Source organism: Bos grunniens, chromosome 29, assembly GCF_055505025.1.
Source record: "Bos grunniens cultivar Pamir isolate PY7600 chromosome 29, Bosgru_T2T1.0, whole genome shotgun sequence".
Taxonomy (NCBI): domain Eukaryota; kingdom Metazoa; phylum Chordata; class Mammalia; order Artiodactyla; family Bovidae; genus Bos; species Bos grunniens.
The window spans coordinates 49,775,654-49,794,878 of NC_141193.1; the positions used below are offsets into that span (position 1 = coordinate 49,775,654).

Consider the following 19,225-nt stretch of genomic DNA (forward strand, 5'->3'; position numbering starts at 1 on the left):
ATTGCTGGTCAAAAAATGGAATATGTTTAATTGTATAAGAAACTACCAAACAGCAGTGACTGTACCATTTTTCATTCTCATCAAAGCAGGTATTTTACTTCTTTGCCAAATAGATCATCAGTCATTTTGATTCTAGTGATGCAAAAAGTGGGTAAGACAGTACTTGGCATAAAATTACCCTGGAGAGGGATGAGCAATTGTTATTATAAGATTAAGTGCTCAAACACTTTAAATAAAGGGCATCTGCGTTTCTTCTTTCCTATAACCATACTGCACTCCTCTTTTTGTTCTAATCCCTTCAAAAAACACCTTATAATAACCCCCACTATTGACCATACATCTCTTTAAGTATTATTATGTTTAAAAACATGTTCATAAGTATTGTCGCGGTTTTATAAAGAGGACAGGGCTGAGGCATCGCCAATACTTCTCAGGTAAACAGCAAATAAACAGCACAGGGTCTTCTTTCTCCTGCAGCTGCCTGCCTGATCTCTCCTCAGCGCCTGGAGTTATGTATTCGCTTTAGAGGGGCAGTGCCCTTCTGACAGCCAATCAGCAGGTCCTGACGAGCAGCACCTTTTCCAGTCTGAAAATCTGGGTGTTTCTGGACACCCAGCTTCTTGGGCGGTGCGCTCAGGCGCTGAGGCCGGAACCGGGCCAGGCACGTGCTGGGCTCCGGGCGGCGCGCCGTCGCACCTGCTCCTGAGCGAGCCAAGCAGAGACGCGCTTCTTTCAGCAGCGCCTGCACCCCAAATGCTCCTGTCAGTCCTACGTTTTTCTCCGCCCCCTGCCCACGCTTAATTAATCATCTGGTCCAGGTGCCTCCGCACTGGCCTCCTCGCTGGTGCGCCGGGCTGGGCAGGGAAAGGGGCGCCCTGCCTGCGGAGAGACGGGGTGCGCCGTGGCTGGCGCGGGGCCGGAGCGTCCGGGATGCCGGAGAACGGCTCCTTCGCCAACTGCTGCGAGGCGGGCGGCCGGGCCGAGAGCCCCCGCTGGACTGGCGCGGGCGGCGCGCGGCCCTCCGGGGCGCCCCGGCCTCCCTGGGTGGCGCCCGCGCTGTCCGCGGTGCTCGTCGTCACCACCGCCGTGGACATCGTGGGCAACCTCCTGGTCATCCTCTCGGTGCTCGGCAACCGCAAGCTCCGGAACGCAGGTGAGCGCCGAGCCCGCCGCCGCGTCGGCCGCTCCCGGGGGCCGGGGTCTCCGGTCTGACCCTGACCGCGCAGTTGGCCTCCTGGTCTGTCCTCCGCTCCCCGCGCCGCCTTCCCTCCTCTCAACAAGTCCCCAGGTTTGGTCTTGAACTCAAAATTAGGTTGAGTTTGCTGCCTTTCCCCGACGTGTGGCTCTTGCAAACGCACCGGGAAGCACTTGGCGCATCAGTGCCGGCGTGAATCCGGTAAAGTTTTTCTCGAGCACTTCTTGGCAGAGCAGGGAGCTGTGAAAATAGGAGCGTCTGAAAGTCAAAGCTCTCCAAGGCGCTCCAATTTTTGCGGATTTGGATGGTGCCCCTCCGTGGCCACAGGAATCTCATCTTCAACACCTCCCTCCCCTGCCAAGCACTGTGGTTCACGCAGCACGTGCTTAGAAATTATTTACTGAGACAACGAGTAAATTAGTGGAAACGCTTTAGAGGGTTTTGGTCCCATATTTAGCTCCTCATCTTGGTTCCAAACAAGAGTGCAAAGACAGCCGTCGACAGCATCTACTTGGTCAGAACTGCATTGTTTTCAAATAACCCCCGTCTTTAATGAAGACAGGGAATTCGTAGGACTAAACGAAGATTAAAATAATAATTTGGCAAAATAGTGTTGCCATCCTGACTATTTCTCCCTTTCGATACACTCATTTCAACTTTCTCATACGTAGGTGTGCTAGGGAACAAAACCAGAGGGAGGGAGTCTGAACTCTGACCCCGAGGTCATCAGAGCATGCTGACCATTCTAGCTTTCGGAGAAGCTCAGTGACCCGTTCGTCCATTTGTCGTTTCCCTGTTTGGGCCTTAGGGGCAACTCAAATGTTAGAGTGAATTAAAATGAAAAGATAGCAGAAAACCAATCAGATAACTTAATCATGCTTTTCTAAGGAGGCAGACCATTCAGAAAGGCTATTTCTAGTACATTGTTATAAACACTTTATGTGACCCAGTGACTCCCAAGATTTTTTATCTAAAGAACAAACAAAAATGCGAGCTTCTATGTGTAATATTGGAAACCACATTTGAAGTAATTGTATGGTGACAGATGGTAACTAGATTTATAGGGATCATTTTGAGATGTATAGAAGTATTGAATCCCTGTGCTGTGCACTAGGAACTAACATATTGTTATAGGTTAGTTATACTGCAAAAACAAACTCAGAAAAAGAAATCAGATTTGTAGAGCCAGAGGCAAGAGTTGAGGGCAGAGGAAACTGAATTAAGGCAATCTAAAGGCACAGACGACCACTTCTAAGATAAGTAAGTACTCAGGATGCAATGTACAGCATGGTAAATATAACACTGCTGTATGTCATATGAAAATTGTTGAGAGTAAATCCTAAGAGTTCTCATCACAAGGAAATTTTTTTTTCTGTTTCTTTTTGCATCTGAGATGATGGATCTTCACTAAACCTATTGTGGTAATCTTTTCATGGTGTATGTAAATCAAATCATCTTGCTTTGCTCCTTAAATATACAGTGCTGGGTCTCAATTACATCTCAGTTAAACTGGAAGGAAAGGAAAAGTTAAACTTTCTAACTCAGTCATTTCAGTAGTGGTGACTTTTATTATCTGCAATAACTTTTTCAAGATAGTGTTGTGTTCTTGGACTAGAGGCTTATCTATTAGGAAAGAGCAGGTTAAAATCATTTTGATCATATTGTCTTTTGTAGCAGCCACAAGGATTCATTTCCTGCCCGGGGAAGCAGGGCTTCTCTCCCAGATTAACCAGGTGTTTAAAGGAGCCTTTGTGGGCTTCCTCCCTTGGGTGGGGTGGCTGGAGCAGGGTGCTGTTTCCTTTGCCTGAAGGAGGCAAGCTGCTTCTCCCCTCCTCCATCCACAGGCGGGCTGGCCTCTTCCTCTCTCCTAGCCAAGTTCACAGAGACCTTATTGATTTGAGAGTATGGCTGGGGTGGGTAATGAGCGTGTTAAAACACTGGCACTCGCTGTGTTCATCCTTCCCGTGTCTTGGCGAGTCTGCTACAGCCCAGCACCAGAAAAAAAGAATTTAATACCATATCTGTGCATCAAAGTGACAGTAGCTCAGTCGTGTCCGACTCTTTGCGCCCCACAGACTACGCAGTCCATGGAATTCTCCAGGCCAGAATACTGGAGTGGGTAGCCGTTCCCTTCAGGGGATCTTCCTATTTCGGACATTTTCCTGCCCCAGTCACGCAACTTAACCAGTTTTTATTTGACCCTTGGCTTTATTGATGATGGTCATGAAAAATCATTTGACAGACTGAGATTTCACAAGATGCCTGAACACCTACAGCACTTTGAATAGTTAGCACTGCTTCTACTATCCATTGGCTTCCCTGGTAACTCAGCTGGTAAAGAATTCACCTACAATGTGGGAGACCTGGGTTTGATCCCTGGCTTGGGAACATCCCCTGGAGAAGGGAATGGCCACCCATGCCAGTATTCTTGCCTGCAGAATTCCATAGACAGAGGAGCCTGGCAGGTTAGAGTCCATGGGATCACAAAGAGTCAGACGTCATGCACACACACATATATATAATTTATATATACAATTTAAAAGAGTCGACACAACTGAGCAACTTTCACTACTATTTGTCAGTTTTTCCTCTTACTGAAGAGTTTGGAGTTACTTTAAGAAACATCTTGGACCTTTCTGTAATTGAGTCTAGTTCTTTAATTCATCCGTCTTAAGAAAATAGGGCTGTCATAATGAGAACATGTATATTTACAATAACTCAGGCACACAGCGCACATTAAAGTCACAGGCACATACTTAGCAGGTGTCATTATCCTCTACTACTGCTAAGTCACTTCAGTCGTGTCTGACTCTATGCGACCCCATAGATAGCAGCCCACTAGGGTCCTCTGTCCCTGGGATGCTCCGGGCAAGAACACTGGAGTGGGTTGCCATTTCCTTCTCCAATGCATGAAAGTGAAAAGTGAAAGTGAAGTTGCTACTTGACTATTATAAACTCAGTTTCTCTGTTTGGCAGATTCTTATTGTTAATAACAGGGATGTTCCATAGCAGTGTAGATGGTTAGATTGACTGTCCTTTTGTGGGCACAGGGGACTCCCCTGTCTGCAACTTCTGTGCTCACGCCTTGGGCTAACTTTCTCAGAGATGGCCCTAGAGCAAGGCAGACAGGAAGGGAGGGAGGGTGGGAGACAGATGCAGAGCACTGCGCCACTTAGACGGTAAGGCCAGGAGTGTGTTTCGCTCCCTGCCACGTTTCCGGAGCCTTACTCCTTGAGTGGCGCGGGCGGCGTCTCCGCCTCCCCATGCCTGCTCCCTGGGGACCCTCCACACCCCAGACTCTCCTGGAGCGTCTGGGGACTTCTCCCTGTGCCCGCCCCTGCTCTCTGTCCCCTGTCCAGGCCGCGCCAACATCCACCCCTGTATTTTGTCTTTTCCTCTCCTGCTTTTACAGAACCTTCCTCCATCACGTTCCTTCTCTCTCACTGTATTTTCAATTTCTCTTTCCCTTTAGCCCCTCTCCCCACCCCCACACACTGGGGATCCTTTGATTAAAAGAAAAAGTAATCTTTCCTTGGTCTTATGTGTCCTTCTAACTTCGTGACTCCTTTCTCCTTTTCAGCAGACATCTGACTAACGGTTTATATCCATTAATCACTCACTGCTCCCCATTTCCCCCGAGCCCCCTAGGTCTGCCCTCCTGGGAGGTGCCCTGTGCTTTGTGCCACTGGGGGCCACTCCCTCCCGGGACCTTCCATTCCCTCGGCTCACCGGATGCTAGCTCTTGAACCTCCTTCCTCTCTTCATCTTTGAGACACCCGATCCCTGAGAGTCATCACTGGTCCCTTTGTTCCCCAGGTCCTCCTGATTTTGGTCTCAGAGTATCTCTACATGCCCCAATTCACACTCTTATCCTCCCCTAAACAAGCCATGTTCCTGGTCCCCAGACAGCTTTCCCCGCCCCTCCACCCTCCCTGTCACCATGGCCAGACGCACCCCTGCGTCCAGGGACCACTTCCTGCATCTATAGAATGGGGCCCAGCCCCAGCGCCCCTGGCACAAGCCTGTGGGGCTGGCGGGACTCCCCAGGGTCACAGCCCCAGCTCTCTGCTCCCGCTTATGGAGATAGGAGCTGCTGCCACCCGCTCCCGGCCTGTGTTCTCTGATGCTCTCTCTTCATCTCGGGAAGCTCCTCTGCCTCTTTTTGGCTAGAGAATATCTCCCTCAAATCCCTTACTACCCTGGTGGTAAGTGGTTAAAACCCTGAGCTCGGGTTTGATCCCTGTTCAGGGAAGATCCCATATGCTGTAAGGCTCAGGCAAAAAATGGAGGCTCCTTTAGGCTCTAAGAATTGCACACCAGCTGCAGACCTCAAGGGCTTCCCTGGTCGCTCAGTTGGTAAAGAATCTGCCTGTAATGCAGGAGACCCAGGTTCAATTCCTGGGTCGGGAAGCTCGCTGGAGAAGGGAGAGGCTACCCATTCCAGTATTCTTGAGCTTCCCTGGTGGCTCAGCTGGTAAAGAATCTGCCTGCAATGAGGGAGACCTGGGTTTGATCCCTCGGTTGGGAAGATGCCCTGGAGAAGGGAAAGGCTACCCACTCCAGGATTCTGGCCTGGAGAATCCCATGGACTGTATAGTCCCTGGGGTCAAAAAGAGTTGGACACAACTGAGCCACTTTCACTTTCTTTTTGCAGACCTCGAAATCAAATTCGACTAGGAAAAGAAGTAGCCAACATAGAGGTTGACTGTCTTCTCCCAAGACACTAGCTCAACCCCCTTCCTCAGCCCTCCTGCTGGTTGTTGGCTTTATAGTTAATATCATAAAAGGTGTGGTTACTGTCTCCCCCCACGACCCCGCCCAGTCCACACAGCACTTCCCTTGCAGTATCGCTCTGAGTTTTTTCTCTCCCCACGGGACTGTGAAATCATTGAGAGCAGAGACTTTTATTCCATTTCTGAAACTTAATCTAGGTCTGCTGGAACAAATTGAAATGGACAAAATATCAAGAAAGCAGTGAGATAGAAGGTATTAATTTTGCGTTGTGAGGTGAGGTATACTCAGCACCACTCACGCCATCAGTACGAATCTCAGGGAACGGAACTGCCATGAGCACTAAAAGCCCAAAGTATATCTCATTCTTGTCCTCAAAAGCTGACTGGCACCTTCTCTAGAGTGTACTGACCCCTGTTGTTCCTGTGTGGACAGCAGGCTCCCTAAAATTGCACCCCAGTGACTCCTTAGGGAGTTTGTTTTTTAAATTTTTATTGGTGTATGTTGTTGTTCAGTCACTAAGGTATGTCCGGCTCTTTGTGACCCCATGGACTGCAACACTCCAGGCTTCTCTGTCCTTCCCTATCTCCCACAGTGTGCTCAAACCCATGTCCATTGTGTTGGTGATACCTTCCAACCATCTCATCCTCTGTCATCCCCTTCTCCTCCCGCCTTCAATCTTTCCCAGCATCAGGGTCTTCTCGAAAGTTGGATCTTCCCCAAAGTTAGCTCTTCACATCAGGTGGCCGAAGTATTGGAGTTTCAGCTTCACCATCAGTCCTTCCAATGAATATTCAGGACTGATTTCTTTTGGAATGGACTGGTTTGATCTCCTTGCAGTCAAGGGACTCTCAAGAGTCTTCTCCAACTATTTGAGTGTAGTTAATTTACAACATTGTGTTAGTTTCAGGGATAGAGCAAAGTGAGTCAGTTATACATACATATACATGCATTCACTCTTTTTGAGATTCTTTCCCATCTACGCCATTACAGAGTACAGAGAAGAGTCCCCTGTGCTCTACAGCAGGTTCTTACCAGTTATCTGTTTTATATATAGTAATGTGTATGTGCCTCTTGCCCATTCTGGCTTGAGGCTACTCACTGTAAACCACCTATAAAATGGAGCCTCCTGTTGTTACCCTGCACCATCCAGACTGTCAGCCACACACACAAAAGAGCTGAGAGAAACGTGTCCTTACTGTAATGCAGAGATAGTCTCCATCAGCTAGCGGAAGGCACCACGGCACCCATGGTTCCTGGCCCACCGGCACAGGGACCCTGGTTTCCCAGGTGATGATCAGGAGCCACTGCCTGACAATGGATTCTTGTTCTGCAGGTGGATTAAGAGGCTGTCGGGGAGGTGTTGTTAGTGAGTGGAGGTATGGCCATATCTAGGGCATTCCTGTGATTTCTAAGGAAGAAGGACGTGGAATATCTGACGTTGGGATTACCCAGAAAGACACGGAGCGCTTGCTGAACACCCAGGTCCTTGTCTGGAACCCACTCTGTCGCTTGGACGCCCAGCAGTGCACAGAGTCTGCATCATCTCTCACCCAGAACCACTGGCTGTGCTGCGGACTTCCTGGGGGTGGATTTCAGCCTGGCCCTGTTGGCATCCCCAGTTAGCTTAGAGCAGATCCTGAATCGAGGAGGTAAATGGTGATTTATTTACACGTCACAGGCTGACCCTGAGCCAAAGCTTCTGAAGGGCCTGGAGGAAATGTTACTGGGCCCACAGCCCCCGCCCTCCAGGCATTACCAGGTAAGTGGCCCCACCTCAGCCAGGCTTTATCCACCATCAAGCACTCCTGGAGACATCCCTTGGTGGCAAGCATCTTCTGAGCTGCTGAGCCTTCAGGCTTTGGAGGGCTTTTCATCAGCTGAAAACCAAACTGCGCTGCATTAGACTCCTTCTCTGATGTTGCCTGAGCCTTCCAACTTCACATTTTAGCTCTAAGTATTTTCTCTTTACTGAGCAAAAATAGAAGCATTTTAAATCTCTTAATTATGTCTTTTAGCCAAATAGCCAGAAAGCTCATAATCCTTGTTAATTGCCCCCTTGGAGTCCTCAGTATCCCTGAGTGTGAACATTTTCATGTTTGACTGCCTTTTTTTCCTCACCACAAGGTTCAGAGTCTGTATTTAGCATGATATGCTGCAAAACTCAGAAAACTGATGACCCATTAGGTCTTACAGTTTAAGATACTGAAGGCTGAAAGAGGAAAACTTAAGAGTGTTAAGTCCCGAATCTGAGGGAGTTTACACTTCAGGAGCAGTGTCCTAACTTCACCTTTCTCATCCTATAGGAATTCTTACATCTTATCTCCCAGGGAGCCTAGTCCAACATTATGAGCCTCTTTCTTGTTCTTTGTAATAATACTATCAGGTTGTCATAATTTTATGTAATTATAATAATATAAGACTGATATAATGCAGGTGATAATAATATAAAAATCCCAATAATAGGTAATAGCTAAGATTGTTATACGTAGGCTTAGCAGATGCAAACTATTATGTATAGAATGGATAAACAACAAGGCCTTCCTGTGTAACACAGAGAACTATGTTCAATGTCGCACGATTAAACCATAATGAAAAGGAGTATAAGAAAAGTAGTGTATGCATGTATAACTGAATCACTTTGCTGTGCAGCAGAAGTCAACACAACGTTGCAAATGAGCACATCATTGTAAATTAAAAAAAAAAGACTGCTATGTGCTTATTATGTGTCAGGTAGAAGCCTCTCTCATTTAAAAGAGAAGAAAAAAATCTTCCACAGTCTCTCTATCAGAGGATAGCCCTTTCCAAGCACCAGTTCATTTCCCTCCTTCTCTTGAAGGCAAAGCAGATTAGGAGGGTGGCCTCCAGTGCAGAAGTGTGTCCTCCAGCACTCACCGGGCTCGCCCTTGCTCACATCCCTGCTGGTCTCCTAGCTGGCAGCCTAGAGGGCACTTTCTCACTCTTGTGATGACCAAAAACTCTACACCCTCAATCCCTTTGACATTTCTTTTTCCTGATTTCCTCTTGTTTCTCTTCTTGTTTTTTTTTTCCTCCCCTCTTTCTCTGTTCACATATTCTGGGTGCTAATGTCTTGATCTGTAAAATGGAATCAGCTGATCCATCATAAAATCAGCCTTAAAGGATTCCTGTGAAAAACAATTGAGTCAGTTAGTGTGAATGCATATTATAAACATTAAGGTGCTATACCAATTGTTTTCTTGTTGTTATGTGTGTTAGTGGCTCAGTCACATCCGACTGTTTGTGACCCCATGGACTGTAGCCCACCAGACTCCTCTGTCCATGGGATTCTCCAGGCAAGAATACTGAAGTGGGTTGCCATTCCCTTCTCCAGGGGATCTTCCTGACTCAGTGGTTGAACCCAGGTCTCCTACATTGTAGGCAGATTCTTTACCATCCGAGCCACCAGGGAAGCCTTTTTGTTATAACTAAGTGTAATTAAAGTAATAAAATGCTTCCATAAGAGTTTCCAAGCAATGCTTTGATGGTTATGGTATAAGATTTTGTGGTAAGCATCTTATAGAGCTTCCCGGCTGGCCGAGGGGTAAAGAATCCACCTGCCAAGCAGGAGACGCAGGTTTGATCCTGATCCCTGGGTTAGGAAGATCCCCTGAAGAAGGAAATGGCAACCCACTCCAGTATTCTTGCCTGGAGAATTCCATGGACAGAGGAGGCTGGTGGGCTACAGTCCATGGGGTCACAAAGAGTCAGACACGACTGTGCCACTGAGCACAGCAAAGCAATAAGCATTTTAGTTACTTATTTAAGTTGATGCTTGTGCTCTTAAATATATTCTTTTAAGTGGTTAAAATATCTCCATCTTATTTTTGCATACGCTATTTGCTTGCTAAGTGTAAGTTAAAATTATGTTAGATTTCAACTGAGCCCTTGTATGATTTACCCACACGATCCAGGGTTTTCATAAATATTGTGATTTGGGAAGAAAACAATATCCACCCTCAAAGAATCTGGGGATTAATTAGGAAATCTCTTTGTTGTTCAGTCTCTAAGTTGTGTCTGACTTTTTTTTCGACCCCATGGACTGTAGCCTGCCAGGCTCCTCTGTCCATGGGATTTTCCCAGGCAAGAATACTAGAGTGGGTTGCCATGCCCTCTTTGAGGGAATCTTCCCAGCCCAGGGATCGAACCTGGGAGGCCTGCACTGCTAGGCAGATTCTGCAACACTGAGCCACCAGGGAAGCCTAATTAGGAGCTTATGTTAATATGAAAGGACATTGTTTTAGTATTTTTGAAGTAGTCACATTTTTAATAAATTACCTGTTCAGTTGTTTCAAATGCCTATCCCTGAATATAACTAATAAGAATACCTCACATTTGTTTGAAGATTATTATTATTTCTTAAATCCTTTCCCATGCAAGATCCCATTTGAGGTAAATAGCCATCCTGAGATGGAGGCAGGCCCAGAAGAAGGGCCTTTGTGATTTGTGGCTGATCCCTTGGCTGGTCGTGCTTGATCAGCCTCATCCCCACCCCACCGCCCACTGCCCTCAGCCCCAGGATAACTCAACTCTTGCCCAGTGTTCTCACCCCCTCATGCTGGTCTCCCACCCAGCTCTCCCTACACGAAAACGCAGTTTCTGTGTCTCTTTCCCCAACAGCACTGTGGGCATCTCAGTGGCAGGGGCATGTCTTTCAGCCATCACTGTGCCCTACCCAAGCATGATAGGTGCTCAGTGGACAGAGCACACGTTTTTGAGTAAGTGGAAGATGGAGGAAGACCTCAAGGCATGGGAAGTTTAACCTTGTTGGAAAGGATTACAGAGAGGATAGTGTTAACTTCCCCATCATAACACTCACAGCATCTCACTAAAAACTGTATTTCATTAATATACGTGGCTCCAATGGGTCTTAGTTGCAGCATGCCTGATCTCCTTGTCTTCGTTGAGGCATGTGGGTTCATTAGTTGCTGCATGCAGGATTTTTTACATTTACAGTATGCAAGATCTAGTTCCCTGACTAGGATCAAACCTGGCCGCTCTGCATGGTAACCACTAGATCACCTTCACATCTCACTTTCATTTCATTGTCCCCTGTATGAGACCATGAGGTCTGTAAGAGAAGATGCATCGTTCTTGCTTACCACACTACCCTCAGCCCCAGCATAGTCAGAGCATCTGGCTGAGCCACCAGGGAAGCCCACAGTCAGAGCCGGTATCCAGTAAATACTCAGCAGTATTTGTTGAGCAAATGAGTCCATTACTATCTATTTCTGCATTGCTACTTTTAGCTCAAAGAGCAGATACAATTTAAAACCAACACATTCTTCTTAGAAAATAGAGTGGGCACAGGAAAGAGGGATGCAGAATTCTGATGAAGACCAGATAGCTCAACATCTGCTGGCTCTCTTCCAGATTAACACATCCCCACTGAGGACTAGATTTCCTGAAAAAGGGAAAGTAGGCCGAGAGGGAGGGGACCGTGGTGGCTGTGTATGTGGAGGGATGTGCTTTGTGTATGAATAATGGCAGTTCCACCCATATTAATACAAAACCCTGTTGTGAAGGTCTGTCTCCACTAACATGCCCTGTCTGATGGAGGCTGATGGAAATAAGTAACGCCAAGGCTTGTGAGATAAATGCTCGTTAGAGGCCTGTGCCCGGGTGATGGCCAGCACTGCGTGTCCTGCTCAATTTCTCACCTGTCTGTAGAAAATGGGACTGGAGAACTCAGCCTCCCCTTGACTCTCATCTAGACAGGGCCTGGCTTCTTAGAGATGGGAAACACGGCAAGAATTTTATTCCTCTAATTTGGAATAGTCTGGAGACGATAGGACATCTGGGCAGATGGATCTGCAGCAGGAACTGGTTGATTTCAGCCTTTTAGGAACAGCCAGAGTAATGGGGAAGAGTAATTGAATCACTTTCCACGTGGAGCCGAATGTGTTCTACCTACTGCTTACAAGCTGTTTGCCGCCTCTGGGGCGTTATTCCAGGCTGGGCCACGTTAACACCGCAGAGCTTGACTTGCTTCCTGAGAAACAGTGGGCTGAGCCGCACCTGCTCCCAGCCGCTCGTGCCTTTGTCTGCCCGTGCTTGCAAGGGCAGGAAGCTCCTTTGCCACCCCGCCAGGAGGCTGTGGGCACTGCGGAGGCCAGCATCCCCACGTTGGAAAGAAGGGATTTTTGTCACAGAAATAGCCATGCCACGTGTGTCTGAGGAGGGGGAAAGAAGGCTCCAAAAATAAAGAACAGAACCGACAAAGCAATCATCACAGAGAAAAGAAGTTCAGGGACTTGGTCAAGTTAAAAAGTGACAGCACTGAGATTACCCCAGGTCACCTCAACTTCCAGCACCTACTTCCAAATGTCAAAATGTCAAAACAGTTAATTTCTTTTTTTTTTTTTTTTTTGAGGAGTCTCTATACTGTGTTCCACAGTGGCGGCGTCAGTTTACATTCCCACCTACAGTGTTTTAAGGTTCTGTTCCCTTTTCGCTACATCCTCACCAACATTTGTTATTTGTGTTCTTTTTGGTCATAGCCATTCTGATCAGTGTCAGGTGCTATCTTCCTGTGGTTTTGATCTGCATTTCTCTGATTATTAGTGATGCTGAGCATCTTTTCATAAGCCTGTTGGCCATCTGTGTGTCTTCCTTGAAAAAACATCTATATAGGTCTTCTGCTCATTTTTTGATCAGGTTATTTGGGTTTTTTGATATTGAGTTTATGAGCTATTTGCATTTTGGATATTAACCCCTTATCGGACATACCATTTGCAAATATTTTCTCACATTCAATAGACTGTCCATATGATCCATCAATTCCACTGCTGGTTATATGTCTGAAAGAAAAAGAAAATACTAATTCAAAAAAATACATATGCACCCCAGTGTTCATAGCAGCATTATTTACAGTTATCAAGGTATGGAGGCAATCAACAGATGACTGGATAAAGAAGATGTGGTGTATACACATACATGATGGAATATTACTCAGCCATAACAATGAGTGAAATTTTGCCACGTGCAACCACTTGGATGGAACTGGATGCCATTCTACTTGGTAGAATAAGTCAGACAGAGAATGGGCACGGCGTGTTTCCATTTCTATGTGGAATCTAAAAATAGAACAAATCGTGACTATAACAAAAAAGAAGCAGGGTCGCACAGAGACAAACTCGTGGTTATCCGTGGGGTGAGGGTATGGGGGAAGGGCAGCATAGCAATAAGGGATTCAGAGAGAAAAATACTAGGTGCAAAATAAACTGTAAGAATTGCACAGGGAATACAGACAATACTGTATAATAGCCTTAAATGGAGTATAATCTATAAAAATCCTGAATCACTATGTTGTACGCCTGAAACTAATACAATATTATAAATCAACTATAATGATTCCTGAGTCATCTGACAGCAAATTTGAAAGAGGTAACCCCTCACTCTCTGAGACCAAGTAAGGTCTAAGTAGTAGAGTCAGAAGGGCTTCTCAAGCACTGCTAGATGTAAAGAACCTGCCTGCCAGTGCAGCAGACATGAGACACTGGTTCAATCCCCGAGTCAGGAAGATCCCCTGGGGAGGGCATGCAACCCATTCCAGAATTCTTGCCTGGAGAATCCCATGGACAAAGGAGCCTGGTGGGATACAGTCCATGGGGTCACACAGAGTCAGACACGACTGGGGCGACTTAGCATGCATATATGCACAGTGGAATCAGAAACTGAAATCTACCAGTGGAGATAGAGAACAAGACTGAGAAATGAAAAAGCAGGAGATTCCCCCACATCCCAGGCAGGTCCTGAGATGTGCATTTCTTGCCTGTAGTACCAGCATGAAATAATTTGAGGGGGATTTTCTCCCACTAACTAAACAGATTCCTGAGACAGTAGAATAGGAAGGAATCTCACAGTTTACCCTATGACAGGGTTCTCCTCCACCATCCAACCTGTATTTGAAAGTCGCAAGAGACAGGGAAGCTCACTGCTTGGAAAGCACTTCCAAAATGTCCAAATGGGCTCCTTTCTATTCAGTTACTCCCTGTTTCCTTCAGACCCTTCTCTGGTGGCTCAGATGGTAAAGAGTCTGCCTGTAATGCAGGAGACCTGGGTGTGATTCCTGGGTCAGGAAAATCCCCTGGAGCCAGGCTTGGCAACCCACTCCAGTATCCTTGCCTGGAGAATTCCATGGACGGAGGAGCCTGGAAGGCTACTAGTCCGTGGGGTCGCAGAGAGTCGGACACAACCGAGTGACTAACACTTTTCCCTCAGATCCTAACTTAGCTCTTGACTCAGGAACAGTTGGGTCCTGGGAACTCCCAGGGAACTAACAAATGTCTTTTCAGTCGTTTCTGAGTGAGGTGACCTCAAGCATCTGAGGCTAAAACAGGCATTTTAAGAAGCCTGCTTGTGGGTCTTACAGCTTCCCCAGGAGTCTTCTCTGAGGTGGGGTGACAATGTGTGTCTGGACACGGAGGACTTTCTCTACCTTGTAGGTCTGTTTGTAGCTACAGGTGTAGAATCTGCTTTACCTGAGGGTCTGACTTGAGGGCACTCCCAACTGAGTGGCTCTGAGCCCCCTTTTCCCAAACCCCCTTGGGATCAGACCTGGCTTTTCTGATTGCTGTGCCTTTTGGGTCCTTTCCATCAGCCAGGTGCTTTGGACCCCTGAGGTGGTCACTGCAGCCTCTGCAGGGGCCCCCCAGATGCACGGTGACAGTGGCACATCGGTGTCCTGGGAGAGTCCCTCCTGGGAGGGACAGAGGCTAGAATATTCTAGCATACTCTAGAGGATGAAGATCACACGGTCTCAGCCTGACTCTCTCTGCCCGTTTCTTGCTCCAGGTAACCTGTTCTTGGTGAGTCTGGCGTTCGCTGACCTGGCCGTAGCCTTGTACCCCTACCCGCTGAGCCTTGTGGCCATCTTCCACGACGGCTGGGCCCTGGGGGAGGTGCACTGCAAGGCCAGCGCCTTCGTGATGGGTCTGAGCGTGGTCGGCTCCGTCTTCAACATCACCGCCATCGCCGTCGACCGCTACTGCTACGTCTGCCGCAGCGTGACCTACCACCGCCTCTGCCGCCGCCGGCACGCCGCCGTCTATGTTGGCCTCGTCTGGCTGCTCACCCTGCTGGTCCTTCTGCCCAACTTCTTCGTGGGGTCCCTGGAGTATGACCCGCGCGTCTACTCGTGCACCTTCGCGCAGACGGCCAGCGCCGGATACACGGCGGCCGTGGTGCTCGTGCACTTCCTGCTGCCCGTGGCTGTTGTGTGTTTCTGCTACCTGCACATCTGGGTGCTGGTGCTGCGTGCCCGCAGGAAGGTCAAGGCGGAGAGCAAGCCACGCCCATGGTCTGGTCGCGTGCGGAGCTTTCTGAGCATGTTTGTGGTCTTTGTGATCTTCGCCATCTGCTGGGCGCCGCTGAACTGCATCGGCCTCGCCGTGGCCATTGACCCCGAAGAAGTGGCTCCCCGGGTGCCAGAGGGGCTGTTCGTCTCTAGCTACTTCCTGGCCTATTTCAACAGCTGCCTGAACGCCATCGTCTATGGGCTCCTGAACCAGAACTTCCGCAGGGAATACAAGAGGATCATCTCTGCCCTCTGGAACCCACGGCGCTGCCTGCAGAACTCTTCCAAGGGCAGCCAGGCTGAGGGCCCAGGCAGCCAGCCTACCCCCGCTGATAGTGCCCGGGCCCCTGTGCAGGCAGATAATCTCCCACCTGATGCCCAGCCGGGCAACGCACTCAGGAAATGATGGGAGAGAATCCACTCCTCGGGGGAGGTCAGCCGCCCGGGCTGTGCCAGCCAGTCAGAGGACAGTGCGCAGCTGGGGGCCCTTCACCCTGTGGACGAGAAGCCCCTCAGCACGCTGGGGTCAGGCAGTCAGGGACCCCTGCAGGTCCTGGAGGCCGCGTCCCAGCGAGCACATCCGGCCCAGCCCGCCCACAGTCTGGGTGCGCCAGGGCCCGGTCCCACAAGGGCGAGGAAGGAGCAGAAGGCACAGGGGCCTGGGGTGCAAGAGGCAGCCTCCTGCCCACTGCTCCCCTCCTGGTTGGGCTTCCTGCTGCTTTCGCCCCTTCCCCTGAGGGGCTGCAGGAGGCCAGGGCTCCTCTGTGAGCGAGGCTGGAAGGAGAAGCTCTGCAGGGCAGGACGAGGGGTGCTCTGCAGGTGCCGCTCCGAGGACAGCGTCCTGCACCCCAACCCTGCCAGGATCTTCCCTACATGTATGTGTGCACACGTGTGCAAACCCACACACACCATATCACACACACACATCCTTGTATACACTGTGCCCACCACTCACATCACACTACAGACACATTACACACACACCCCATCACACACACACCCCCCATATACACTGTACACCCCACTCACCACACTACAGACATACTACACACACACACAGAGCCCTATATACACTGTATACACCACTCAGAGCACACTAAAGACATACACACACACACCCCCTATATACACTGTGCACACCACTCACACCACACACATACTACAGACATGCAGAGCCCTATATACACTGTATATACCACTCACTTCAAACAACAGATATACCACACACACAGCCCTATATAAACTGTATACACCACTCATACCACACTATAGACACACTACACACCACATCACAAAGACACCCCTATATACACTGTACACCCCACTCACACCACACTACAGACATACCACACATACACATCCTATATACACTGTACACACCACTCACACCACACTACAAACATACCACACACACAGCACATCAGATACACACACACCCTTGTATATGCTGTGCACACCACTCACACCACACTACAGGCATACCACACACACAGCACATCAGATACACACACACCCTTGTATATGCTGTGCACACCACTCACACCACACTACAGGCATACCACACACACAGCACATCAGATACACACACACCCTTGTATATGCTGTGCACACCACTCACACCACACTACAGGCATACCACACACACAGCACATCAGATACACACACACCCTTGTATATGCTGTGCACACCACTCACACCACACTACAGGCATACCACACACACAGCACATCAGATACACACACACCCTTGTATATGCTGTGCACACCACTCACACCACACTACAGGCATACCACACACACAGCACATCAGATACACACACACCCTTGTATATGCTGTGCACACCACTCACACCACACTACAGGCATACCACACACACACCACATCAGATACACACACACCCTTGTATATGCTGTGCACACCACTCACATCACACTACAGACATATTGCACACGCACACGCACACACACCCCTATATACACAGTATACACCACTCACACCACACTACAGGCATACTGCGCACACACACACACACACACACACACACACACCCCTCAGGCGTCTGGACTAGAGCCTACCCAGCTTCCTTTCCTGGTCCCACCCTGTTCAAGCTGTGTGACTTGCTTGTGTGCTTGGCAGACCCCTACCCTCTGTCTTCCTCAGTTGCTCCCCTTTAAACAGAGACCGTGCCACCGCCTGCCCCCTCAGGGCTGTGTGAGGAGTTGCTGCGATGGCACAGCCTGAGAGTGAGGGCATGGCTGGCACTCGTCATCATTCCCTCGTCATTATTCTACCTACAGAGCGTGAAGGGTGACCCGGAAGGAGAGAAGCAGGGACCCGAGAAGACTGGAGTGGACGGAAGGGGACGGGAAGGTGTGTGTGGCAGTGGGGCCACCTCTGCCCCAGGGCCTTCCTCAGCCTGTGTATTCTCAGGGTTTTTCCCCCGAAACTTAGTTGCATTGGAATTTTATTACTGAACATTTGGTAATCATATTTAAACATCAGACATTTCTAATGTTTAGGGACCTTTAGTCGTCACTGTCGCTGCTAGAGGGCTTCTCAGGTGGTGCTGGTGGTAAAGAACCGGCTGCCAATGCAGGAGACACAGGAGATGTGGGTTTGATCCCTGGGTCGGAAAGATCCGTTGGAGGAGGGCATGGCAACCCACTCCAGGATTCTTGTCTGGAGAATCCCGTGGACAGAGGAGCCTGGCTACAGTCCATGGGGTCACAAAGAGTCGGACACGACTGCGCAACCGACACACTGCCCAGTCACTGGGTCACCTGGAAGCTTGGGGGCTCCAAGTGCTGGGTATGTGTTATCTTATTTAATTGTTAAAACTTCTTGAAAAGGTATTACCCATGCTTGTACAAAGAAACTTAAAGAAGGTGTGGAGCCTGGGGCTCCTGTTTGTTTGTTTGTGTGTGTGTGTATTTGTGTGACCTGGGAGGTTGTCAAACAGGAGATTTTGACTGTGCAGATATTGGGAGGGGTTCTGGGAATCTGATTCTGACCCTGGTGGTCTTTAACCAGACTGCTCAGAAAGTAGATGTTCCAGGTTTAGTGACTGAAAGGTTGGGATTCAACTGCCCAGTGTGGAAAGTCCCGCCCAGGGAGGCCTCCCAGTCCAGACCTCAGACAGAGACACACAGGAATTCTAAGGCCTCTCCCGGGGCTGCAGCCGCTTTTCCCAGCTCTGGGCAGAGCCTGTGCTGACCAGGCCTGGCCTGTGCTTGCCTTCTGCTCCCCTTGCCTCCTGCCCCCAGGCACCAACTACAGGGGTGGCTAGCCACTCCTGAAGTGAAGACAATGGAGTGTTCCCCACCTTCTCCTCTTATCCTGTATCTTTTTGCTCTGGGTTGAGTGTGTGACACAGCTCTGGCTCAGTAAATATGGTTGAAGGAATAAAAGCTCGCTTCAGTTCGCTGGGCCCACAGATGTGGCCTGGCTTGCCAGGGTTCAGTGCTAACAGTCCACTAACTGGGACCTTTTTTTTCCCCACAGGTTTTGGTGATGGTCCAGAAGCTGAAAGAATGGAGGGATATGGGGAAACCCAGGGCATCAGGCATGTACATACTCATGTGGGATGGCTTCTCGCTGTGGACTCTGATTTTAAATAAAGATCATTATGATTTTGCTGCAATAGTGTGGGAACTTTGTTCACTCTCTGCCTTTTTGATGCTGGACAACCTGGTCAAAGATACCACTTTGATACCTTCATTCCTATCTGTGTTAGTTTGCTGGGGCTGGCATGAGAAGGTACCGTGGAGCAGGTGTCTTAATACCAAGAAAACCCTGGACCTACCTTCAAAATGTTTGAGGCTAGTGTTGAACAGAATCTAAGGAAAGATGCAAGACTAGACTTGGGTAACTAGAAGTTCGACTGAGGCAGGACCACTCCCACGCCCACCACCCCCACACATGCGCATGTGTGCTAGAAACCTGACAGAGCAGGTGGGCCCTTTTCTGAGCATCGGTGGTTTTTA

At 48.9% G+C, this 19,225-nt stretch overlaps 1 protein-coding gene across 1 annotated transcript; it reads left to right on the forward strand.

Annotated features, from left to right (window-relative positions):
* The first annotated feature begins 727 nt into the window (after nucleotides 1-727).
* On the forward strand, nucleotides 728-18,877 carry MTNR1B (melatonin receptor 1B). Its single transcript, XM_086384531.1, has 3 exons — nucleotides 728-1,153; nucleotides 14,741-17,612; nucleotides 18,744-18,877. The coding sequence occupies exons 1-2, from the start codon at nucleotides 931-933 to the stop codon at nucleotides 15,646-15,648; spliced, it is 1,131 nt and encodes a 376-aa protein (XP_086240657.1). The 5' UTR covers nucleotides 728-930; the 3' UTR covers nucleotides 15,649-17,612; nucleotides 18,744-18,877.
* The last annotated feature ends 348 nt before the right edge of the window (nucleotides 18,878-19,225 follow it).

Coding starts and splice junctions, on each gene's coding strand:
- MTNR1B (XM_086384531.1), top strand. CDS start 931: ATGCCGGAGAACGGCTCCTTCGCCAACTGCTGCGAGGCGGGCGGCCGG. Junction 1,154..14,740: donor CCGCAAGCTCCGGAACGCAG/GTGAGCGCCGAG, acceptor TTCTTGCTCCAG/GTAACCTGTTCTTGGTGAGT.